A 26,477-nucleotide genomic window follows, 5' to 3' on the forward strand; every position below is an offset into this window, starting at 1 on the left:
ACCATTTATTTTAAAAGGATATAACTCAGGAGTAGCAGATGGAAGAGGTACACAGGGCAAGGTATAGGGAAAGAGCAGAGAGTTTCCATGCTCTCCAGGTGCACCACTGTCCCCAAATCACTACAGCAGCAGTCCCTAACCTTTTTGGCACCAGAGACCAGTTTCACGGAAGACAATTTTTCCACGGATGGGAGGGTGGGAGTGGTTTCAGGATGATTCAAGCACACTACACTTACTGTGCACTTAATTACATCAGCTCCACCTCAGATCATCAGGCATTAATTAGATCCTAGAGGTTGGGGATCCCTGTTCTACTGTGTTCACCAACCCAGAAGCTCACAAGAGTCCATACTTTGGGGTTTTTATGAAGGCCTCTTGGCAGAGGCATGACTGATTAGCCCTTCTTCTATCCCCAGAGGTGGGGGGCAGTGGGAGAGATGAGTGTAAATTCTGACCCTCTATCAGCCCCCATCCTTAGGTTACCTGGTGCTTGCTAAGGTCACCTCAACATGACAAAAGACACCTTCCCATCTTGCCTCATTTAGGAAATTCCAAGGATTTTAGAAGCTCAGTGACAGAAACCAGATGAAGATTAAATATATATTTATTATGAATCACAATATCACACCTATGAATATGTTTAATTACATGGCAAGGGGGAAATAAAGCTGCAGATGGAATTGAAGTCGCTAATCGGCTGACCTCAAAATACAAGGATTATCTGTAAGGGCCTAATGTAATCACGGGAATCCTTAAAACTGGAATAAGGAGGCAGAGAAGAGAGTCAGATAAACAGATATGACAAGAAAAGCAAGACTAAAGCAATGCAATATGAGAACCAAATTACTGTTGCTGGCTATGAAGACAGAGGAAGAGGGTCATGAACCAGAGAAAACAGGTGGCCTCTAGAAGCTAAAAAAGGCAAGAAAACAGATTCTTCTCGGAGGCTTCCAGAAAGAATACAGCCCTCTTGACACCTTGATTTTAGCCCAGTGACACATGTGTCAGGCTTCTGATGAACAGAATTGTAGGTTGTGTTGTTTAACCCACTAAACAAGTGATAATTTGTTATGACAGCAAATAGAAAATACAGGTGCTAGGAGCAACTTTAAAACCACAGCTGCCTCTGCACAGTGGCCACCTGCGGAGTTAAAACAGATGCAGCTGAGGGCAGTCCAGCGACCTTGGGCATGTCTTACCTGTCAAATGGAAATCACAACACCTATGCCAGCACATGGAAAGATGCTCCACCTAACTAATTACTAGAGACATGCAAATCAAAACTACAGTGAGGTACCATCTCACACCAGTCAGAATGGCCATCATCAAAAAGCCTACAAATAACCCGGACTTCCCTGGTGGTCCAGTGGTTAAGAATCCACCTGCCAATGCAGGAGACACAGGTTTGATCCCTGGTCCAGGAAGATCCCACATGCCATGGGGCAACCAAGCCTGTGAGCCACGACAACAGAAGCCACTGCAATGCAAACCCCACGCACCACAACTGGAGACGAGCTCCCATTCACTGCAACTAGAAAAAGTCCACTATGCCCAGCAACGAAGACCCAGTGCAGTCAAAAATAAAAATAAATAAAATTTTAAAAGTCTACAAATAACAAATTCTGGAGAGGGTGTGGTGAAAAGGAACCCCTCCTACACTGGTGGGAATGTAAGTTGGTATAGACACTGTGGAAAACAATACAAAGGTGCATCAGAAAACTAAAAATATAATTACCATATGATCCAGAAATGCTACTTCAGGGCATCTATCTAGACAAAACTATAATTCAAAAAAGACACAGGTACCCTTATGTTCATAACAGCACTATTCACAATAGCCAAGACATGGAAACATCCTAAATGTCCACAGACAGATGAACAGATAAAAAAGATGTGCTACATATATACATACACTGGAGTACTGCTCAGCCACTAAAAAGAAGGAAATAATGCCATTTGCAACAACATGGATACAACTGGAGAGTATCACATTAAGGGAAGGAAGCAGGAGGAGAATGACAAGTACCATAGGGTATCACTAATATGCAGACTCTAAAATATGACACAAATGAACCTATCTACGAAACAGAAACAGAATCATGGACATAGGGAGGTCAGGGATAGCAAATGTAAGCTTTTATACATAGAATGGATAATCAACAGGGTTGAACTGTATACACAGGGAACAACACTCAGTAAATAAACTATAATGGAAAAGAATATTTCAAAAAAGAATGTACATGTGTGTAACTGAACCACTTCGCTGTACAGCTGTAATTAACACAACACTGTAAGTCAGCTGTAAAATAAACAAACGCCAATGCCATAGATCACAAGGGTGAAGGGAGATAAAGCACTTGCCACGAATTAAGAGCTCAATAAATGGCAACCACTGTGCTTATTTTTATAGAGTTCATTGGCACTTTTCTATGATGCTTCAGAGTAATACTGTCCCATTTTACTGATGGGAAGGTCAAAGCAAAAGGGCATCAGATGATTTGATTAAGGTTATAAGATACTGAGGTAATTCAGGTCTGTGACCTCAAAGCCTTGGTTTTTTCAAAATCATTCTGAAGGAATTTTTTTTCTTTACTTCAGGAGAAACAAAAATGAAAATGTTAAATTTTAAAAGGACGTAGTTAACTCTGCTTTGAATTGTTTCCAGCTGTAGAAAGAAACTGCTCTAGTAGCAACTAAATTTAAATTGAGCTAACAGTGATTAAGATAATTCAAAGGCTGCAGTATTGATGAATAAAAACAGAAAGGTTTGTGGACAGAATCAGGCTACAGGTGTTACTCCCAAATTTCTGGTAATCCCTGGAAGTCTATGGGCTTCTAGAACTGAGCAGGCAACAACACTTCCAAGCAAGGGCCCAGCATAAATCTTTCAAGGATGCTTTTAAGAACCTGCCAGGTGCTATGCTAACTAAACGGCTAATGCACAGTCTCATTTAATCCTCACGGAAATTCTCAGAACTTGTCATTATCAGCCCATTGTACAAACGAAGTTTTGGAGGCTCGGAGGCCATAACCAGGTGGTCTGAGAGTCCATTCAGTCTCCAGAGTTTGTAGTGGATTTAGAACATACTGCATTAGCCTCAACAGCGCTTTCAGTTTTTTAAGCTAAAAAGTTTTCAAACTACTTCGGAAGGGAGGAAAATGGCAGAGGCGTCTTTTCACGTAAAGTGCCCCGCGGTACTGCATAAAGTGCTCTCCCCATCTGCACGAATTCAGTCTCTGCGGTCCACTCCCAGCCGCCAACCCCGCTAAAAAATAGCTCTTCCACCAGGTCAGAGCAAGCGACAACGTCCGAGGGGAAACATTCGCCCCCCCACCCTGGAGTGAAAATGAGGGGTGCAGTTTCCACAAGTGCCTCCCGACGCCCGCTACTCCCCGTCCGGCAGCCCGGGGCCGGGAACCAACACACCATACCTCTCTCGGGCCAGGTGCGCCCCGCCAGCAGCCCAGACGCCCAGCCTTCGCGCCTCCTCTCTAGAAGCTCCGCCTCCTCCGACGCCAGCGGGGCGCGGGGCGGGGCCACTCCTCCGCAGCCAATCCCCCACCGCGGCTGCAGCCCGATGGGGCGGGAACAGCTGGGTGCTCTCGGCGCCGAGCCAGCCGTTCTACCGGGGACCGTAGCTGCACCGGCTCCTGGGCCAGTGCCTGCGGCCTCTTCCCCTGCTTTTAGTAGGCACTCTCCCACACACATCCCCAAAATATGCTTGCAGAGAGAGTGGAGCGAGTGACCGCGACGCACCTCTAGCTCTTTTGGAAGTGGAAGAGCTCCCATCCTGGGTTGGCGAGGTGCACGTGGCGCACTCGGGCTGAGTTTGAAGACAGCGCCTGGTCGAGACCCACTCGGTAGTGATGGGGAGCTGCTTGTGCAAAAAGTGGGAGGCCCTAACCACGCGGGCACAACCAGTAAAGCTACTGCTACCTTCCCCTGAACATGCACCCCCAGACCCGCCTCTACAGAGGCGCTGACCCCGGCGCCCCCGGGTCTGGGCGGGAGGTGGTGCGCGGGGAGGTGCCAGCCTCGGAGGGGAGGGGCGCGCGGAGGGGGCGGTCGGCCCGCTGGCTGCCCACCGTCCGTCGCGGTGCCGGGGACACTCCCGCCGCCTCCGCTCCGTCCCCCCTGGTCCCCGGGAGTGTGGGCAGGGCTGTCCCGGGGCTTCCGTGGGCCCGGCCTCTCCCACTTCTGGAGGAAAAAGCAGGGGAAGCCCCCGGCGCCCGCCGCCTCCGGAGAGCCGCGGAACCCCCGGCCGTGCAGGCGCTGAAGACGACCTCGGGCGGGGCCCCGGTGCGTCGTGCCTGTCGCCGTCCGTGTCCGGAGCGGCGGCCCGCGTCCGCCCGCTCGGCGCCCTGAGCCCCCTGCCCCGGGCCGTAGGGGCCCCACCCTGCGGGGCGTGGGCGACGGCCGGCCAGGGACCAGCAGAGCAGCCGTCGCGGGGCCTTGCCGCGGCCTCCAGCAACCCAGCCCCGGGGAATGCAGTGGCCCCCGGTCCCTGGCGCCTCTCCGTGTCTAAGCTGGGCCTCCTCGCTCGCCTGCTCCGCGGCCACGACGCTCCTGAGCCGCGCCGGCCGGGCCCCCCTCATGGCGGCCAAGTGGTTCAAGGAGTTCCCCCTGAACCTGAAGACCGTGTCGGAGCGGGCCAAGCCCGGCGGCGGGGGAGGCGGCAAACTGCGCAAGAACTCGGAGGCGGGCGGCTCCGGGCCCGCCCCGGGCAAGGGCCGCAAGAACTCGGCGGCCGAGCTGGGCAGCGGCCGGGCCGGGGTAGGCCCCCCCAAGGACAGCCGGCTGTCCCGGGATAGCCTGCAGGGCCTGATTCAGGCCGCCGCAGGCAAAGGCCGCAAAAACTCCCGGACCACCGAGGAGGAGCCCCACCGGGGCGCGGCCAAGAGCTCAGGCTGCAGCACCTACATCAACAGGCTCATCAAAGTGGACACTCAGGAGAAGAACGGGAAGAGCATCTACCCCAGCAGCAGCAGTAGCAGCAGCAGTAGCAGCAGCAGCTCTTCCTCCGCGTCCTCTTCCCCTTCATCTCTGGGCCCCGAACTGGACAAGGGCAAGATTATTAAGCAGCAAGACACGGTAAGAATACAATCTCCCTTGGACCACCTCTGCCCTACTGAAGCCTAACAGTGGGAAGGGAGCATCGTGAACCCGCTGAACTCTGGGGTTTTTTATACCTCAGAGACGATGAGGATGTATTTTCCCCTTCTGCCATTGATGACCGCTAAGTGACCATTTAAAATCATTTGTTTGTTTAATCTTGAAAAATTCTTATTCTAGCCTTGGGGAACTTGGCAGAAATGTACTTTCCGTTTAATTTTGTTATCAATGTAGAAGAATAATCGAATGAGACAATCAGGTGCTTTGTTGAATTTGACTCCCTTGTAGATGTTGTATATTTTAATTTAGAAATCCAGGGGAATTGCAAAGCTAGACTTGTGTATAACTTTTATTCTTCTTGAGCATAAGGAATGGTCACCTTTAAACTGGTTAAGTATGAATTTTAAACCTCCAGGGAATGGATTGGCCACTACCCACCCTCTCTGCTGGAAACTCCATCATTCCTTGCACTTTTACCCAATATAGAGTTTCTCCACGCTTCACTAGCACCCCAAGTTTACAGCCCTTTCATTCATCCCATTGGAGAAGGAATTGGCAACCCACTCCAGTATTCTTGCCTAGAGAATCCCGCGGACAGAGGAGCCTGGTGGGCTGCCATCTATGGGGTTGCACAGAGTCAGACACAACTGAAGTGACTTAGCAGCAGCAGCATTCATCCCATGAACATTTGCTGTGCAGAGCCATGTAGGATAGGGGGCAAGGAGCTCTAAGGGCTGGGACTGTGGAGGATACAGAACAGGACAAGGAAATGCCCTGAAGGAAATTACAGATCAGGAGAGAAGGTGTTTCCTGCTTCTTACACGCCGGAGGTTTTCTGGGTACTGTCCAATGTGAGACAGTTAAGAAGTGTGAAGAGACCCACTTCATTCGTACAGAGATGAGTTGGGGTTTTGTTAGTTTTTAAAAAGAGAAGAGAGAAAGCTGACACCCAGCTTTCAGACTCTAGCCCAGGTGATCACTTCCCTGTCATGTGAACTTTCTCTTGTCCAGGCTTCAAACATGCTGCCCACCTGGATGGGGTCAGGAGCAGGTATCACATACTATGTGTGTCTGCACTGGCCCTTCTGCTCATTCCTCCATTTATTCTGTCCAAGTATTTACAGCATGCCTACCCGAGTGCCAGACACTGGTGGGAGAGTTTGGGAAAATGGCCAGCTCACCCAGACATTAGTCAGTGGTCTCTGGGTGTGTTTACCTAGATCATAAGCACCTAGCAGCCGAGTGCTGAGTATCAGGCTTCTTGCTCCTTATTGTACCTTGGGGATGCAGTATACCTGAACAGACAAGCAGCATGGAGTGATAGAGTGGTAACCACAGTCCTCTGCAGTGCCTGCCCAGTTATTTTCACAGTCATTGCTTCTCGATGTCTGAAGTTTCTTAGGCCATCTCCTCCCAGGAAGAGAACTCTCATCCAGCCTGTGCCCTCCTCCTCACTTCTCCCCATTTATCTGGATTTCTTTCCCAGTCCCAGTGGCACATCTCCGTGAATTCTTTGGAGAATATAATCAGAGATTGTATGAAGGCCTGGGCTTCTTCCCTTAATTTTGATTCACCTTTGGTTTTTATTCCTCTCTTTCTCTTTAACTGGAATACATGCTTTATTTATACTATCCTAGCTGTTTATCTGTGGAGCCACATTGATACTACGGTAAGTGCTGTGCTTTTTAAAAATGAATGTTTCTTGGGACTTCCCTGGTGGTCCAGCAGTTAAGACTCTGAACTTGCATTGCACGAGGCAGGGGTTCTTACCCTGGTCATGGAACTAAGATCCTGGGTGCCTTGCAGTGCAGCCTCCCTCCCCCCCAAAAAAATACATCTTTTCTCCATAAAATGTCCATAAAACTCTTCCTTCCTGAGAAGTACCTGTCAGACGCAGGCTCCCTAAGTCCCCACATTGTCACTCAGCTGCACCACAGAACTATTGCACTCACACCACCTTCCCAGGCACCTTCCTGTTTTGGGAAGGATGGATGCTTTCTGTCACAAATATGGATGAAAACTTCCCTGGTGGCACAGTGGATAAGAATCCGCCTGCCAGTGCAGGGGACATGGGTTCGACCCCTGGGCTAGGAAGATTCCATATGTGTCAGAGCAGCTAAGCTGGTGCTCTACAACTTCTGAGCCCACACTCTAGAGCCTGCGAGTAACTTACTGAGCCCGAATGCCGCAACTACTGAAGCCTGTGTGCCCGGAGCACCTGTGCTCCACAACAGGCGAAGCAATGAGAAGCGCTTGCACCACAACGAAGAGTAGCCCCCTTACCACAACTGGAGAAAGTCCACGCACAGCAATAAAGACCTCGTGCAACCAAAAAATTAAAGAAATTAAAAAAACTATCTGATTATTGTCTATGAGAATCAGTGTGTCTAGAAATCATTGAACCTAGAACCCCCACAGTACTGTTTAGCTCTGACCTGTTTCTTAGTCTTCTTATTATGAAGCTATTTCTTTAGAGCTGTTACAAACTCCTTGAGGACAAGAAGAAGGTCTTGGTCCTATTTTATTCCCTCTCAGTACCTGGCCAGTGCCAGTGGACGTGCAGTATCAGTGAGTGATGAGCTGACTTACCATGGCAATGTTGCTCAAATAGTTGGCATTTTAAAAAAAACCAAGATCATAGAAGAGGTAGTAGACCAGTTCGTTTTCTTCTACTCTAAAGGCATAGATATTCTCCACCCTCTGCCATCCACCAAGGCACACTTTAACCAGTAAATGCCCTTTTGCTTGGGGAGAGAGAGGGAGGTGAACAGAGCCTTGGGGATAAGCAGGAGAGCTTGAATGGATTGTTGCCAATCAATTATACTACCAAAATAAACCAGATGTTTGTCCAGCTGGGTGGATAATAATGTGATCAAGTGCAAAAGCTCTTCAGAACTGGTTGGAAACTTTGAACTCTTGGGGTCTGCAGGTTTTTAGTAACCTTTTCTGATATCACTGTCCTGGTATGTGATAATCGTTAGCAACTTCCCTGTCTGGTTCTCTTACAGGTCATCATTTTAGAAGACTATGCTGACCCTTACGATGCTAAACGGACAAAAGGTCAAAGGGATGCAGAGAGAGTAGGGGAGAACGACGGTTATATGGAACCCTATGATGCGCAGCAAATGATAACAGGTTTGTAACCAGGAGCTGCTTTATACTGAAATCTCGCACCCAACTTGGAATGTAGTAAAAAAATAAATAAATAAGAACCAGTGTTGTATTTGGGGAAGAGAGGTGAAGGAACTTTATCAGATCCTCCTGCAGGGAAGAAATAGAAATTAGACCCAAAGCTAAAGTCAAAATATCTAGCTAACATCCTTAATGGTATTGTATTCCTTCAGTTTTAGAATTTGTGGGGGTCTTTAAAGTTTTTCTAATTCTATGCAAGGTGACACTTGTGAATTTGCAGATCTTCTCAGGATGTCATCTCCAGTTTTCAGATAATTTAAATACACCTCTTGGCCACTGTCAAAACTTTGACATCCATAACGGGAGTCATAAATCTGTACCAAGGGGGAGTAATTCTGACTTGTAAGTTGAACAAACACTGTCATTTTTTTTGGTGTCACTCTTTTGCTTTTATTCATAATTCTCTTAAGTTGCTATAAACAATGCTTAAACTAATTATTTAGATTTATTTGTGAAATTTTAGAGTAAGTTTTCTTTACTCCATAATGAAAAGCTGCATTTCTAAGGGCTGACCCGAGGGAACCTTGTTCACATGTCTGGGGTTTCATGCCTGGGAAAGGAATAATTGGTCACACAGTAAAGATCTTGTCTCTTCTGTTTAAAAACAGGTTGAAAGGCTGTCACGCGGGCTCCATAAGCATAGTCTCAGAAAAGCTGAGCAGGAGGGTAACCGTAGCGCCCTGGAAGGGTCAAGACAGGCTTCAGAGTGAGCCGGAGCTGCAGCAGGAAAGCCCTGCTCTCTTTCCTGCTCTCTGCTCACAGAGATAAGGCATCGCATCTGGGGAGGGTGTACCCTGGCCAGGCTGTGACCCTGAAGGTCACTGGACTGTGACCTCTACTGAAATCTGTGAATGAAAGGAAGTGAAAACGAACTTAGAATTCTAAAAAATATCAGAGACTTGAAAGGAATAGGGAGAAAGATTTTCTTTTACATAAAACTGAGGGAAAAGCTTTTCTGAAAAAACAAAAAGAATTAATGTTTTGCTTTAGTTCACTTTTCTTTGTCCTTTGGTTTTTTATTCCTCTTTCTCTTTAATTGGGATAAGGTGTTTGTTTATATTATCTGAGGTTTTGAAGGGTTTTTGTTTTGTTTTCTTACGGATCCACACTGATCGTAGGGAAAGTACTTTGCTTTTTAGAAATGAATTTCCCCTATGTAATCCTCACAGAATCCTGAAAACTAGGGGATGCTAATACTACCCCTTGGTACAGGGTAGAAAATAAGACTAAAGAGATTCTGACTCTCATATAAGATGTTCGTAAGGCTCTTTAAGAGACAGAATATAAATTAGAACCCAGATCTTCCCACTCCAGACTGAATGGTATGCTTTCTACACCAAGGTGCTTGCCTCAGGACACATTCGAAATGGTATATGCAAAAGCACTTTAAACTTTACACATAAATAGCAACCCACTCCAGTATTCTTGCCTGGGAAATCCCGTGGACAGAGGAGTCTGGTAGGCTACACAGTCCATGGGGTCACCAAGAGCCCCCACGACTTAGCAACTAAACAGCAAGAACAGCAAGAAGGCATCTTTCCACTCATTCTCACAAGGAAAGTTGTATTTAGAAGTCAAAAGTTTATATGTATGTAACTTGTTGCTTTTCCAAAATCAATAAAATTTTAAAATTAAAAAAATAAAAGTCAGTGTCCAATATGAAATAAATGTAATAATAATAGTAGCTAGCATTTAATATTGGAGCACAGATTAAGTCCCAGGCTTTGTTTTAAACAGTTTACAGGAATAAATGTATTTAGGAATGCAATACTAATACATTCAATTGGAGAATAAATTCAAATTTATTAAAAATTTTAATTACTAAAGAATTATAATGTTTTCCCTTTGCTCTTTTAAAAAAATTTATATTGGTGAATTTTAAAAGATACTTCATTTAAAATAAATATCACAAAACACCTACTCAATTAATGTAGAGGATATACCTCTTATTCTACACATAGGTTACACAGTTGGACAGAATAACAGGAAGTGAGTTTACCGGAAGCTGGAAATAAAAGATTTGCTACAGGGTGGGTTTTATTTTCTTTTTTTTTTTTCCTTTTACCTTTTTTGTTCAGTTTGCTCCCTGTAAGGCTTGTCAAAGTCCAAGTTCAGAAATGTCTCGTATTTCTTGAGAACTCTTAGGGGAATAAACAAAATTGTTTATTTCAGAATTTCTGCAGAAGATAGGGTTCTGATAAACATAATTTAATTGTGGAGCTTCCAATTTCTGTACTGCCTTTTTAACACCTGTGAAGTGGGAGTAACATGCCTGATTTCAACATTGTCTTGGATATATAGAATAGTGTTCATGATGGTATTTTGTAACAGCTAACAAAAATTTCCTAGGCATTTCTTTGCCATGATCCAAGCCCTACGCTGGGCTCTGGGCATCCAAGGAACAAGATGCACAGGTCCCAGGTCCTTATGAACCTTACAGCCCAAGGGGCAAACATACCTAACAGCAGAAAAGACATCACTGAGAAATGTGCTAACTGCCATGAAGAAAACAATGAAAATCATGATCTGCCTCAGGAAACAGAGGAAGGAATAGAAATTAAGGGGCATTTATCACTTTCCTATGGCCAAGTAACTGTGGGACCCAGACTCCCCAGATTTCTCTCTGCTCAAAACTTTGCTCTTAACTTTTAAAAGCTAAAGATTTATAAATTTCTGAGTAAATTCTCACTTAGATTTATCCGAAGGATTGTTTCATGAAAAAGATAGGACAATGAATATGAGGTGATATTAGTTTAAACCTGTTGTTCTTCTGCTAAATTTGCAGGAACATTTTAGCTAAATAATTAGCAGAAACGTTCTACTTAATTTAGCATGATGAGTTTTTTCCACCAAATTAGAACATTAGCATTGGGAGAGTTTTTCGAAGTTTCCTAAGATGAGCCATCATTCAGCATGCGAGTTCCTTCTATAACTGATTATCACACAAGTTGAGTGTCTCCTAGGTGCCAAGTTGCCAGATTACCTTACTAAAATCCTACTTTCCTGTGTGGTAGGCGTTAGAAGTGTCTGATTTACAGAGGAGGAAGCTAAGTTTCAGAAAGATTCAGTAACTTGTCCCGGTTATACAGTTGGAGAGTGGGGTTACCAGGTCACCCAGCACCCTTTGGTTTTAGTTACAGAGCTCCAGCCACAGAGTATCTTTAAATTTTGGTTTTTGCCTCCAAATGGTATTATTGGTTGGTATAAATAGTCAAATCTAAAGGAGAACCTCCATTTAAAAAACTGTCCATTATGGAAAAAACAGAAGGCTTTTTGATTTACTTATTTTGTCTGTATTTTGTTTGTTAAACTTAAGTTTCAGGACTTCTGATTTATATCTGCTTTTGTTCAGATATTTAGATTTGTTTGATAGGAAAATGTTAATTTTAAATCAAAAGCTTGAGCACTGATAAAAGATCCCTATTTCTGATTCTAAGGGGAACATGGAGCCTTATAGGGCTCTAAGCCTGATGTTTTGAATACATATTTTGAATGGACTAAGGGAAAAGATATGTTACAAAAATTGTAACTAATATTCTACATTAAAAAATATATATTCTACATTAAATCTTTGAGGCATAAAGTAAGATATGACAGAGAAAGCAGGGCTCTGGAGGCAGTGGGCTGCCCCGCTGACTACTGCACAGCCTCAGTTTATTCATTTGTGAAAATGGGCTAACCTCTCTTGCTGCATTATGCTGAGGCTTCACTGAAATGCAGGTGCAACATGCCCAGTACATGCATCCATGGAAGATATCACGATTATTTAGACACTTTGGAGAAAGAATTCCATTTTCAAAGAGAATTCTTAACAAGTATGTTATTGTTGTTTAGCCTCTAAGTTGTGTCTGACTCTTTTGTGACCCCATGGACGGTAGCCCGCCCAGCTCCTCTGTCCATAGGATTTCCCAGGCAAGAAGACTGGAATGGGTTGTCATTTCTTCCTTCAGGGGATCTTCCTGACCCAGGGATGGAACCCCCGTCTCCTGCATCACAAGCAGATTTTTTACTACTGGGCCACTAGGGAAACCCCTGAACAAATATAGGGGACTATTAATTGCTAACTAGATAATTTAACAAAAAAAAGTCTTGGTCTTCTGATGTTTTTAAAAATAAATGGCATAATTATGCACAACTACAGTTGGAAGCTGAGAAGGGAAAATTTTTTGGCCCATATTGTGTTTCTCGGCAACCAGTTGCAGATTTGAACTGGTGCAGGTCAGGCCTCGGTTCAGCCCTTGGTGAAATGGGTGTTTATCTGTAGCCCGTTGGCTGCATTCTGTTGTCTGCCGTGGTAAATGGCCTCTATCGGCAGAGCCAGGGTGTAGCTTCCTCTGGCCATTTCCGCCTTCTCAGGCCCGTTTCCTCTCGGAGCCAGCTCTGCACGTCAGGGGCTATTCTCCCGCAGGAAGGGTCGGCCTGCAGCCCTGCGATTGTTTCTGTTTCTATGGCGCCTCAGGTTGGGGGCAGCCAGGTGCTGGAATGGACTCGAAGGTGACTCCCCTTGAAGGGGCAGAGAGGCCTTGTGCGTAAGCCCTTTTTTTCCCTCTGATTAAACATTGTTTTAAAAGATGATCGTACTCCTCATATTTCACCCAACCCCAGATCCTGGGATGGAATATTTTCAACTGTATGCCTTCCAGTGTTTTTCCCAGAGCTCTAAGTGTGCACTAACTATCTAAGATAGAAGAAGTACAGAGCCCTCGTCGTAAAAGTAAAACCCAAATACATGTGAAATAAGAACTCAAGATTTTAATCAGGGTACATCATTTTAACACAAACTCATTGAAATTTCCTGTGAACAGGGCTCCTTCTATCTTAAGGTTGGACTCAACTCTTTCTCCATTTAGTTCAACCCGGACAGATTGAGGTGAGGACTTTGGGAAAGGTTTCCCCAGCCTGTGCCAGTCTAAACAGAATAAACTTAGGTTTTGATCAGAAACTTTAAAATTCTAAATCCGTCCTTTAAATGCCTTTGTGTTTTCTCTTTCCTCTTTCCTAGTTCTGTAGAGAAGTTCTTTTTCAAAAATTCCAGGCTTATCTTAATTGAACCAAGAGCAGAGTGTTTTTTTGTTTCTTGTTTTCCATAACGCCATCTAGAATGAGCAGTGAAGAAAAAAAGCTGTCGATTGAAAGTCAAGAGGCTTGGACCGGAGATGTTGGAGACCTCAAACAACCCGAGGCACCTTCCTGGCCTGGGGGTGGGGAATGGTCCTTAGCTCTCATATTCAGATGTGGAGGTTTTCATGCTAGGAGAACCCTTCCCCTTGGGCTGGGGCTAGCAATGATTAGATTAGTCCTGGAGAGCAGGAAGAACTGAGGTGGCGACCCAGGAGGAGGGGGAGTGCATCTTAGGCTTCTCTTCTTACTAGAATCACCTGGGGGAGCTTTTACAGCTCCGACTGCCAGATTATTGTTCAGTGACTGTCACGTCTGACTCTTTGCAACCCCGTGGACTGTAGCCCACCAAGCTCCTCTCCATGGGATTTCCTGGGCAAGAACACTGGAGTGGGTTATCATTTTCTTCTCGAGGGGATCTTCCCAACCCAGGGATGGAAGCCATGTCTCCCACTTGGCAGGAAGATTCTTTACCACCGAGCCACCAGGGAAGCCCCCCCTAGCTCAGTTAATCAGGACCTGTGTTGATGGGACCCAGGCATGAGTCTTCACTAAGGCTCCCCCAGGTGATTCTGTACACCAGACCTGCAGTTTTATAGGATCCAGCTGCAGTAGGGGGCCCCTATCCAGCAGAATTATAACCTCATCCTACAAGTAAATTTTGCCCCTTTGAATTAATGTCCTGATTTTAATAACTTTTCCCTGGAGTGTTTCATTTACCATCTTTTCCTTGTTATAGAAGTCTGATGGAGTCAGTGTTTCTTCTCCGTCACCATGCCCATTTTCAGTTACTTGTAGAAAGTTTCACTTTCCTTTGTTTTTGTGGCATTGTAAGTCTCCTGATCCTCTTCTTCCTTACCCGACCATTCCTTCTCAGTCTTTTTTGGTGACACTTCTTTTATCCAGCCTTAACTGAAGTCCCAGATTCTGCTTTTGATCCTCTTTCCTTTCTCATCGGCCTCCTTTTCTCTGGTGATTGCTTTCATTCTTACAGTACCAGCAATGATTCATGTGTGAGTAACTCCTTGACATGTACCTCTGACCTTCATCTCTCTGCTGAGCTCCAGATGTATGTTGTCACCTGCCCGGAGAAGTTCTAGAACTCCTCCCCCTCCCTCCCTCCTCCCATCCATCATCCAACCATTATTTAGCACAGCTGTTTCCTACAAAGTTAAACAAGACATGGGGGTCCCTGACCTGGCAGTCTCCACCAAATTGGAAGTGCAGACATGTCAACAAATAAATCCACACACTTTGAGAGAAGTACAAGGTGAGAGTGAATTGGTGAAGTGGTACTACCGCGGGGAGTTGGGGCATTGGAGAAGGACAGTCGGAAAGAGGAGATGCTAGGCCAGACTCCAAAGGATTGGAAGATCACCAGCACACCGTGGGCATAAGACATTGCAGTGTGCAAGGAACTTCAGAAATTCTGTTTGGTGGGAACAAAGAATTGTATTTCAGGGGGGACAGGGACAGGGTGCTGTTGAGAGATGAAATCAGAGAGGGAAGCAGGCAGTAACATGACTACAGAAGGTGTCCCGTGCCATGCTGAGCAGTTAGCACTTTGGACAGTTGAGAGCTTGTGGGATGACAAGTGATGAGATGTTTGCATTAAAAAGGTCCTCTTCACTGTGACAGGGTAGGCAGACTAAAGGCTTCCTCGTGGGCATTTAAAGGAAACCACAGCACAATGCTTGAGTTGGCCTATCGTAGCACTGGTGGTAAAGAGTCCGTCTGCCAATCCAGGAGACATAACGTGGATTTGATCCCTGGGTTGGGAAGATCCCCTGGAGGAGGAAATGGCAACCCACTCCAGTATTCTTGCCTGGAAAATTCCATGGACAGAGGAGCCTGGCAGGCTTCAGTACCTGGGGCTGCAGATTGATTCGGACACGACTGAGCAACACGTGGTGCCTCTGGGCTCTGAGCTACTCAGTCCCCAGACTCTGCTGCTGCTTTCCCACTGTGGCTCACTGGCTGGTTAGCTGGTGGTTAGATGATTTGCATCAGATATTTTGCATTGATTTCTAGGCTTCCATTCAGAGCATACCTTTATTCTATCTTGTGCACTGTGTTGGAGTTCTCTTCCAGCAAAAAATATATATATATAGTTATATAGTTGTTAATTATATACAATTATAACAATTATATAATAATTGTTACTGCCTGTTTAAAAACTTCCGTAATGGTTCACTACTGTATACAGAACAATCGAAACTTTTTAATTCTGGCTTTTAAAACTTCTCCACTTTGGGGCCTGTCCTGCCTTTTCCAGCTTCTTCTCACATACCACCTCTCCTCTCCTGGTCTTCTGTCCTTTGAACTTCTCTCTCGATTCCCTGTGATGGGAACAAGCCCTTTCTCATTCCCACCTCCATATCTTCACTCAGGCAGCTTCCTCCACTGGAAAAGACCTCTTCTATCAAAGTCAATGCATCTTCCATTTCTCTTCCACTTGGAGTCAATCCAAGTGTAGTGGCTAAGAGTATGGCTTCTAGAGCCCAACTTCCTGCTTTTGAATCCAGGCTTTGCACTTGCTGTCTTGAGCAATTTCCTTAAACTCTTTGTGCTTCAGTTTTGTCCTGTTATATGGGGAACTAATAGTGTCCACCTCATAGGGCAGTTGTGAAAATTACAATGCACTTAGAAAAAAAAATCTGTAATGCATGGTACACTATTGCTAAATGTTAGCTCTTGAGATATTATTTTTGTGGTTTTTCCCCCTAACTACTCTTTTACGTATTCCAGGAGATAGTGAAGGACTGGGAAGCCTGGCATGCTGCAGTCCACGGGGTCTCAAAGAGAGTCAGACATGACTTAGTGACTGAACAGCATTCTGTCATTGTTAGCCTGTTAAGTATTATTTGTAAATGCATCACTAGTTCTTGAAGTCAAGAACTCTGTCTAATGAACCTAAACATCTTCCCCCGATGTGTGTGGCCCAGTGCTTGTATATAGTAGGTGCTCAACTTTTATTAAAATACTTTGCTCTCAGTTTCCTAACAAGACATAAAGCCTTTGAAGATGACCCATACTCAAGGGGAGACAGGGGAACCAGGAACTATGGAGCAGGTCCCCTGAGGCCCCTTCTCTTCTCTCCAACCACACGGCCCCAGAGGCAGGCCTGCCTTCCGTTGTGACTCCCCTAATCCTTGGACTTGATCCCGCATCTGGCTCAGGGGACTGGCGGGAAGTTGTAGGGCCCTTCCCCCCCAGCGGGGCCGTCATCAGCCCCGGTAAGCAACAATCCAGGTGTTCTCCGACACTTCCAACCAGACAGACCGGTCTGGTCGGAAGAGAAGCGGTGATTCGGCTCATCACCGGGCTTCCACGGTACATTTTCTTCAAAAGTATTCTGTGCGGTGTGTGTTTTTCAGAAATCAGACGACGAGGTTCCAAGGACCCCCTGGTGAAGGCGCTTCAGCTGCTCGACAGCCCCTGCGAGCCTGGAGAGAACGGCCCGAAGCCCGAGGCGCTGGCCAAGCGCCGGAGCTCCAAGGAGCTGCTGGGGAAGCCGCCGCAGCTCTACGACACGCCCTATGAGCCGGCGGCCGAAGCGGGCCCCTTCGCCGCCGAGGGGCCGGAGCGGAAGGCGAGGTTGCCCCCGGACGGCCACGGACGGCTGCCCCAGGACGACGAGAGGCCCGCGGCCGAGTACGAGCAGCCCTGGGAGTGGAAGAAGGAGCAGATCGTGCGGGCGCTGTCGGGTGAGGGCTGGGTCCCTGTCCCGCTCCTGCCTTCTTTCAGCTTTGCTGCTGGAAAACCCTCACCCGCCCGTTCAGCCAAGGCGCTATTCTTTATGTTCCTCAACTGCAAGTTTCTTTTTCCAAGAAATTTGATGACATAGGGATATAAAAATTTGGCTATCCAAGGACTGAAGAAGACCCCTTAATGTTGCATGGGGTCCTTTATCCTTCTGGGCATCTTAATTTCCCTTTATCCTTGCAGTATGCAACTGTTTGAGAAATGCCTTAAATCACTATTGGAAAAACCTTATCTAATCACCACTAAAAGCTCATACGTTGAGAGCAGCTCCTTCTAACTCTTGGTGCTATTCCTCCAACCTGTTCAAATTTCTGTTTATAATAAGATGGCACTAGTGGATCAAATGGATTACAGGAGAGGTGGTTGGAAAGCAAGAGGAAGCTAGCTTTTTTTTTCCCTGTCGAAAATCCTCCTAAAGGAATCCGTTCTTCAGCTGTGAACCTTTTTAATAACTTAAGAGGAAGTTGATGAGTAGATTGTCAATAGATATTAAAGGTCAGTCTCTGGAGAAGGAAATGGCAACCCACTCCAGTATTCTTGCTTGGAAAAAATCCATGGACAGAGGAGTCTGGCGGGCTGAAGTCCATGGGATTACATGATTGAGCATGTGTGTACGAGGGTGGAGGGAGATGGGTTGGTAGCAATAAACTGGTAGAACTAAAAAAAAAAAAAAGGTCAGTCTCCCTCCTGCTTCTCCCAAGACATAGTTTTTCTACTTATCTGGCCACCTAATTTCTTTTGCCTTTGATTTTAAAAGTTAGGGATATCTTCTCCCTCTAACTGTAAAGCTGTGCTTTTGATTAAAACTGTCTTCAATGAAAAGGGTGAATAGAAAAGGTAATTTGTTTGATAGCAAACATTTGAGTCCGGATGGGCTTTCCCCGGGGCTCACCTGTTAAAGAACCCGCCTGTCAGTACAGGAGATGCAAGAGACGTAGTTTCAATCCCTGGACTAGGGAAGATCGCCTAGAGAAGGAAATGGCAACCCACTGCAGTATTCTTGCGTGGGAAACCCCATGGACAGAGGAGCCTGGCGGGCTGCAGTCCGTGGGGTCACAAAGAGTTAGACCTGACTGAGCATGGGAGCGCTCACACATATTTGAATCAGGTTTTCTTTTTGTGTACTTTAATTTTTTAAATAATTTTATTCAAGTATAGTTGATTTAGTGTTAATTTCTGCTGCACAGCAAAGTGACTCAGTTATATATATTCTTTGTTGCCTTCTTTCCCATAATGGTTTATCACAGGCTATTGAATATAGTTCCCTGTGCTGTTTATTAGAACCTTGCTGTTTACCATCCTCTACGTACTAGTTTGAACATGCTAATCCCAGGCTCCCAGTCTTCCCTTCCCCACCTTCAGGTCAGTTTTTGCTTTATTTTAGAATTGTTTTCCACACATCCCTACTGGTTACCAACTACTGTGCTAGATGCTGCTCATTTTCTCTCTTTATCTTCTAACCAACCTAGATGTCATAGCATTGTTAAGACACTGTTAGTCGTTTCTATTTCTCAATTGATTTTTCTCTTTATTATTTCCTAGTGAAAACTTCATTTGGTTTCATAGAATGATATACACTCTTGGAAGGAGTCATTACCTGAAACTCTATTTAGTCTTTTATTCTAAATATACCAAAAGGACGAGATTTTTAAAAGTATGTTCTGAAATATACTTAAGTGGTTTCTCCTCATGTTCTAAAACCATTCTCTATTAATGAACATCTTGCAGTAAAAGTGGCTGCGTGTGGAGGCTAGCAGTATGATCTGATATCAAAGAGAGCAGGAGCTCAGCTACCCCAGGGCCTTTGTAGTACATTTTAGCTCAGATTAAAGAAGGAGGAAAGCTTCTTTCCTAAGATGAGGCAGACAGGTTCTTTTCTTTGAGGTGTACATGGGTCATCTCAGTGGCCTCTGATGTTAAATGGAGTCTTCCTTCCAGTTCAGTTTGAAGGCTCTGAGCGACCTTCTGTCAAGGAGGAGCCACTGAGGCAGCACCACCGACAGAAGAGCTGGACCCAGAAGATCCTGAAGCCAGCCCTGGCTGACCACAGTGAGGGGGAGAGAGTGGACCCAGCCCTGCCGCTGGAGAAGCAGCCGTGAGTCTCCTCCCCAGACACACGTTGACACAGGGTGGCTGGGAGCTTGTTGAGAGCCTTGGTGGGGCACACTAGCTCATTTTAAGTCTTTCTGGTGTTGAATACTTGTCTGGGTGGGGCTTATTCATGAAAACCCATTTTCCAAGCCCAGTGCCTTTGGGCAGAGGGGAAAATGAGGCCCGAGAGCTTGATCTCAAATTCCTTTCCCCTATATAGAGTGAAAACTTCTTAAGTGACTTTAGTCCTGTTAACCCCCTCTGGGGTGATGGATAGGTTTTGTGAACCAGGATTACCCAGATCTCATTTTGTCTATTTTGAATGGGAAGCTGGATCTAGTCCAGGCTGTTGAGCTTTCATCAGAAGTTCATTTCCACAGTTGCTTTATTTCCATGAGGCCCTGTCTGGATTGGGATCTTGATGCTCATGGTTTCTCCCCCTGCCCCATTTTTCAGTTGGTATCATGGTGCCATCACCCGTGCTGAGGCAGAGAGTCGACTACAGTCCTGCAAAGAAGCTGGGTACCTGGTTCGAAACAGCGAGTCAGGAACCAGCAGGTACTCCATTGCACTAAAGTGAGTATTAAGCACCCTGGGTTCTCCCTGTCTGGATGAAAGAGTGGGGTGCAGACTTTCCTATCATGGGAAAATGACCAGGCAAAAAAGATATGTTGGGTTGGCCAAGAAGTTCATTTGGGTTTTTCTGTAAGATCTTACACTTTTTGGTCAACCCAATAATTTGTATGGTCCACAGGGATACATGTTGACAGAAAATAAGATGTGTTTGCTTGGACAACAGAATATGACATACTTTGTTTAGAATGCAAAATTGGGGGAATTCCCTGGCTGCTCAGTGGTTAGGACTCAGCGCTTTCACTGCCGTGGCCCCAGGTTCAATCCCTGGTCAAGAAACTTACGTTCCTGCAAGCCATGTGGTACAGCCAAAAAAAGAAGGAATTCAAAATTGGTGTTGGGTAAATGTCCCAATATCCCTTATGGTAAAGAGGGATAAATATCCCTATTTCATTTCATTGTACATTGATTAGTTTCTGCCTTATGTAATCTAAAGTAGGTCCTCTCAGAGAAATAATTTCTGCTAAAAATAGTAATTTCTAACAGGATAGTTCAGTCGTTCTTTTACTCTCTAGAGGTGTTTGGGACTTTAAGTAAATCAGAGATTCCTTGCTTGTCAAAATGCCTACTGCAATTTTGGTACCAGTTTCTTCTGTTGAAGAAGGACACACTGCCTTGCAATGACTCCCCTGTCCAATTGTACACAGAACATTCATTTTTGCCTGGTAGGCTTATTCCAATAAACCTGGTGTCATGGAAATTCTCTTGCTCTGTGAGTTCAGTGGTGCTATATTGGAGGATCATTGTCAAGAGCCCTAACAGCATTTCCTTCCTGAGGAAGCTGAGCCCTTGCAGCTGAAACAATCAGACTGGAGGGGAAAAGAGGTTGAGGGGGGAGCAACATGGCTCAGAAAATGGGATAGGCTACCAGATACACAATACCAGGAATAGCTTTGCTGTGTTCCTGAAGCGGGTGCTTGTGGATTAGATCTTTGAGCCTTCAGTGCCAGCTGTCATATACAACCAGAAACAGTGTTTCCAGATTGGGGGGTGGGGTGGAGGAAGAAACAAGTTTTATTATTATTATTCTTAATGTTTCCTTTGGAGAGGAAAGAAAGAAGAAACCTTTCACATGTCTTTTCAGCCTTGACAAAGAGGTGAGTTTAAACCTCACCTTAGTGGTCTCATTCTTGGGCTTAAGCACTACTTTGGCAATTTGGAGGCAAGGAGGGACTGGGCAATTTTTCTTTTTTTCCCTTTTGGTCCAGTGCCCGATGACTTGTGTATGTTAAGGATAAATGACCCGGGGTGATGCACATTTCGCTGAGGGTCGTGAAGCTTCTGTGTGCTCTGCTAGAGTGCTGAAAGCTCTTCTGTTTGTCTATAACAATTCCAGGAGTGCCTGGGAACCGGTTGACCTGTGAATCTAGCTGAGATTGTTTTCAGTCGGGAGGGATCCCTCTGCTCACTCATTCATGTCTTCTCCTCAATTTCGGTTTTGTTCCAGGACTAGTCAAGGATGCGTCCACATCATAGTGGCTCAGACCAAAGACAGCAAGTACACCCTGGATCAGACGAGCGCCGTCTTTGACAGCATCCCGGAAGTGGTACACTACTACTCCAGTGAGAAACTGCCTTTCAAGGGCGCAGAGCACATGACCTTGCTCCACCCTGTGCACAACAAGCTGCACCCAGCTTCAGCCTCCAGAAGCCCCAGCGGGGCCTCTCACGCCTAGAAGGGCATCAGCGCCCGACCGGACTCTCAGGGGATAAGGCTGGACTGCACCATGTTTGGGAGGAAGCAGGACTCTTCGCTTAGAAGTCAAGAAGTCTTTGGCCTTGAATCCATCCCATGACACTTGGTTACTGACCTGGGCCCTTTCTCCTTGCTAAGCAGGTCTACAGCGAGAAACCATAATTTACCAGTTGCCTCCACTCCCTGGAGTAGGGTTGTCTATTTGGGGCGAGACCCTCAGGAAAGGTAAGTGAGGAGTCCAGAAATACTAAGGTTCTCCAAAAATGCACTAGTTATTCTCTGGAATACCTAACCTCTAAATAAAGCAACAAACTTGGCATTTATATAAAACAACAAAAAATGATCAAACAGACCCAAAGAGCATGTAATATAAGACCGCTTATTATCGTCAGGTAGGATAATCCTTACCTGTTCCTCCTTTTGAAGGGCAGAATAGAACATGATGATTGGAGCTCGCATGATTCGTGATTAAAAAAAAAAAAAAGACCGCTTATTGGGGAAAAGCATGAACAGTGGAAAATAAGTAATAGTGGACACTTTGGAAAAAACTACCTTTCTCTCTTGAGGGTCGTAGTTTCAACTCCAGAGTCCATAAAAATTCACCGCTTTAGAGTCTGGTCAAAGGATTATTTTGTCGGCCAGCCTTCTAAGAAAAGTTTGTGTTTTCTCAATTTCTGTAGACTTTTTTGGCAAATCAGTTATATAAGCATAAATAAGAAGGAAGATGCCTGTGATTTAAGAATCACCAATATAATTAAGCATTGGCAGTATTGCCATAATTCTGAATTACAGAATTAAATTGCAGAATAAGATACACAACAAAGATTTCATTTCTGAGTTTTAACAAATCTGAAAATTTACAAAGCCCAACAATTGTTTTCTTATTGAATAATAGAACCTCTGGTCTTCTTTGTTTCATCTTGGTCCATTTTAGTAGTTATTGGAACAAGTCAATTTTTCATTTTTAGCCCTAAAATTAGATGTACTTTGCATTTTAGAGTAACTATATATATATATATATATATATAGGGTCCCCTTATATATGTGTATATATATAGGATATGATTGTGGGAACTGGGTCTCTAAAACCTGCAGTTTCTCTCATGCTGTACAAAGCAAACTGGTTTGCACTATATTAAAATATTTTAAGAGACTGATGTTTTCTCTAACCTCTACTGCTTAAAGATATTAAAATAATATTCATAGTATCATTATCTTTATGATTTATTATGAACTTATATCACCAATGTACTTACTGTGAAAAAAAAAAAAAAACCTGTGGAAATGGCATACTGTGAGAAGGCTACAGCTCTGTAATGAAAACTGAGCAGATGCTTCTGTATTCTGGGGTTTGTAATTTGGTTCTTGAAACTGGTTCAGATACAAATGTGCTTGCTGACTGTCATCAATGAAAAGTTAACTTTTGTAACTAATGTTAAATACACACAAAAAAGTTGATAGAGTTAACTTTTAGGAAAACATATCCTTCTGGTTATTAGTTATCATTTTCCTATTAGGATTTAGAGATTAGTAAATATTCACATCTTTATTCAGTTAAGAATGTACCCAGAATTGTGTGATCTTTGTTTTTAAAAATTTGAAAAGAACTTTTCCTCACTGGATCTCAATGATTTTATTAGTCAAGGAGGTTCTGTTTTTTAAGTACTGATAGAATTTTTTTTTTTTTTAATGTACTGGTGTATGTACTTTAATACAAGATTTTTTTGTTTTTAATTTTTAGCATCCATAGTTCCAATTCCATTCAGCACATATTTATTTTCTTCCATATACAAATAATTCATTCTGGTAAACTTATTTTCAGCTCAACATTCTAGAGATTAAATCTTGTTTTTTTTTACTTATCCTATAAAGGAAGTTCAGCAGTTATCCCAGTTTTAATAAATGCTGAAAACTTGGTAAAATTTTTCTTTGTGCACTAAATGATTTCTGGCCCATACCCAGCAACTGTGATGAATGTAATAATGAAGTAACATTTGAAAGCAGACCTGACACATTATTTATTGAGCTTCTATCCTAGGCTCAGTATTGTGTTTCCTTTATGCTGTTTTTCTGTGACAGTCCTGCTCTTTTCTTTATATAATTAAAAGTAGAGATGTGGCATTTATATATAGTCCAGCTCCTCCACAATTGCACAGGAGGTTATAATAAGGAGAAGTATAGTAAATTAGTGGAGGGGAGGAGGGGGAATAAGCTACACTTTTCTTCTGAAGTTGTGACACTAGCTGAGGAAAGCAGGGAGTTCCCAGCTGGGTGGTGGCGCGCAGTACCACGCGTTCTGAAAACAACTGGGCCCAGCAGGCTGTCCCTAATGCTTCCTTGGTAAGCCCCCGGCCCGCTGATCTGAAGCCTTGTGACCTGTCTCTGAGCTCTGAATGCTTGTGCTTTTTGTCACTTTGTCCTGATACAAGGGCTTTCCTGTGGTCTTCATTCTCTTGAGTTCATTCAGTCTCCTGAAATATTTTCTGATTCTTTCCGGAGAGAAGAATGCGTTCTCACAAACTTGTACTCGTTTGCCTTGAATTTTAGCATCCTTGGAGCTTTTTACGACTCCCTTTCCTCCTTATCACACTTTGTTTTTTAAAAAAATGCTTTGCTGGTGAGTTACAAGATGAGTTTACTTCATTGTCTCGTTTCAGGCCTCTAAGGACAGAGAGTGAAGGGACATTTCTATTTACTTTGCTGCCACGGTTTTGTTTTTTGTTTTTTGTTTTTTTTTTTTAATCAAGATGAATTTCAACTACTGGAGTTGGTATATTTAAATAAATAGGAATAAAAGGGAAATGTTGATACATGTACCAAAAGGTAAATACGGATATGCCTACTCTGTTCTGGGGATGGAAGTGTCCCTTTTAGTTATCCAAAGTATTTTCTTAAGTATATATCAAAAGAGCCTTTATTCTTTGCTGCTTGAAGTCTCCCTGTTTGCTGAATAGTTACTCGTTTATTGACCTCTGCCACAGGGTGGGGAGTGTGGACAGATAATTTATAGGGCCAGCCAGATGTTTTAGAGATAGGTAGGGAAATAGTCCATACTTTTTAATTGGGTCATTTTAACTATGTAATTACTCTATTAATGGCCACTGTTAGTAAATCTTAATACTTAATTCAGAAGAACAGCTGAGCATTTGAGACATTCTTCAGTTGCTTTTTAAATGAGAGTATTTTTTCTAGTCTATTAAAATGTCCTTTTTTAGTCAAAGGTTAATGGCTCATTTTTCTTTCAGTCTAGGGGGTATATTTCATTTCCCTTCTCTCCTGATCCTTTTAATACAATACTTAGCAGAATTTATTTGATACCTTTCTCACAGATGGATGTCTTTTATTCATTAGTTGTCTCTTTCTTATTTCCCATAACCAGCACTATCTTGACCTTGTGATCTATTTAGAATCACTCTTCTTTATTGTCTGCTCCAATTTTTGTACCCGGTTAACTTGGAGAAACTTGGCCTGCAGTGAGCCTGAATTTTTCCTACCTTAATTTCTGACCCTATAGGAAGGAAATGATGGTGTGTTACTGCCATCTAATGGAGAGAGGGAAAACTGCAGTGGGAAAACAAAGCGCATTTAGAGCAGGGTTTTCTGAAGAATTTCTGATACAGTCCTTAGCAGGAAAATGATGACACAGCAGTTGCCATCTTGAAATCTGCCCTTTCCACTGGAAAGGTGATTTGCAACCTAATACAGCCGTCGTCAGGAGGCCCCTGGACTATGGCTGGATCATGTCGTTTAGAATCTGAAATTGTTTCTTAATGAATACGCTGGCAAAAGATCATGGAGACAGGCATCTCATTTTTGTCACGTTCTTAACCATTCAGTTACTTTTTCTGGGGCCTTAACATTTTAAGCATCAACTAATACATAATGTTAAGTTTTGAAAACATTTGAAGATTGTATGTAATACAGGTGCCTATCTATAGTACTTTAGTAATTTATAGTATATCAGAAGGATTTTATTAAAATTTCTGGATGTATTGCAGTAGCCAACATAAGCTGCATGCCCTCCTGAAGATGGTTTACTCTGAAATGTAACTTTAAATAAACATTATTCCAAGAAAGTCTGTGTTTCTGCTTGAGTCAATTAGTTTTGAGAATCACCTCCCTTCATTAAAAAACAAACAAACACTTTTCTGCCATAGCAGGGAGGGTCAGAAGTTTCATTTCCAATCATTACTGATGAAGTGCGTAAACAAACCACAGGTAAACATAACTAGCAGATGTGACCTTAATTCCCCCCCCCCCGGTTCAGTTTGAGAGCTCTCTGTTTTCCTTCCCAAATAAAACCGTAACACTTGTGTTTGAAGCTTTCCTCTTCCATTTCCTCAGTCCTCTTCTCCCTGAGTAGGCAGTTGTTACATTTGTCCTTGTCCCTGACTAGGTATCTGAGTTGTGGCTTTACTTTTGTTTTTCATCTTTGTTGTTCACACTCATGCCCCCAGCCCATCTGTGGGACGTGGCGCTGTAGTCTGTTGTGAATCTGTTTTTCACCCTCTTCCAGGTGATTTCCACACCCAGCCATGGCTGAGAGCTGCCATTGGAAGCAAACTCTTTAGAAACACAAATTCATTTGAGATTCTAGAAGAAGGGTGTCAAAGTCTGCATTTCCATTGAACATTTTTATAAATTGCCACCAGGTGGTATAAGTGCTCATTGTTTTTTCCCATCTGTGTTAACAGAAAAGGAAGTTTGAGTTGAGAAATATTCACCTCCCCCAGTCACCAGAGCAATTGAGTACTTGTTTTCAGAAATCAAGTTGAACACATTGTTTCCAACAGCCCAGGGTTTGGTCTGTTGAGCTTGGATGCTGACCCTGTGAAAGGCCGAGGTGTAAGTAATGAGAATAAACTCCTG

The 26,477-nt window shown here is 44.1% G+C and overlaps 2 protein-coding genes and 1 non-coding gene across 6 annotated transcripts in view; 2 read left to right on the forward strand and 1 right to left on the reverse strand.

The window, feature by feature from the left end:
- Positions 1-3,506, reverse strand: part of TDRD10 (tudor domain containing 10) — a 53,311-nt gene extending 49,805 nt beyond the window's left edge. For all 4 annotated transcript variants that reach the window (XR_010661731.1, XR_010661733.1, XM_065926320.1 and 1 more), the window contains exon 1: positions 3,433-3,506. The gene's annotated coding sequence lies outside the window, so the exon portion shown is untranslated. The remainder of the gene's footprint in view (positions 1-3,432) is intronic.
- Positions 3,507-4,115: 609 nt separating this feature from the next.
- On the forward strand, positions 4,116-25,675 carry SHE (Src homology 2 domain containing E). Its single transcript, XM_065903353.1, has 6 exons — positions 4,116-5,092; positions 8,122-8,248; positions 16,801-17,130; positions 19,127-19,283; positions 19,736-19,855; positions 21,360-25,675. The coding sequence occupies exons 1-6, from the start codon at positions 4,487-4,489 to the stop codon at positions 21,586-21,588; spliced, it is 1,569 nt and encodes a 522-aa protein (XP_065759425.1). The 5' UTR covers positions 4,116-4,486; the 3' UTR covers positions 21,589-25,675.
- Positions 21,994-22,118, forward strand: LOC136156388 (U8 small nucleolar RNA). Its single transcript, XR_010660953.1, has one exon. It is a non-coding gene; the product is annotated as a U8 small nucleolar RNA (small nucleolar RNA).
- Positions 25,676-26,477: the final 802 nt, after the last annotated feature.

The sequence above is a fragment of the Muntiacus reevesi genome, chromosome 1 (assembly GCF_963930625.1).
Source record: "Muntiacus reevesi chromosome 1, mMunRee1.1, whole genome shotgun sequence".
Lineage (NCBI taxonomy): Eukaryota > Metazoa > Chordata > Mammalia > Artiodactyla > Cervidae > Muntiacus > Muntiacus reevesi.

What these genes read in the sequence shown, in the direction of transcription:
- SHE (XM_065903353.1), top strand. Translation starts at nt 4,487, where the DNA reads ATGCAGTGGCCCCCGGTCCCTGGCGCCTCTCCGTGTCTAAGCTGGGCC. An exon ending in TGCGCAGCAAATGATAACAG is followed by an intron (nt 8,249 to 16,800) that starts GTTTGTAACCAG and finishes TGTGTTTTTCAG; the next exon opens with AAATCAGACGACGAGGTTCC. An exon ending in AGGTACTCCATTGCACTAAA is followed by an intron (nt 19,856 to 21,359) that starts GTGAGTATTAAG and finishes GTTTTGTTCCAG; the next exon opens with GACTAGTCAAGGATGCGTCC.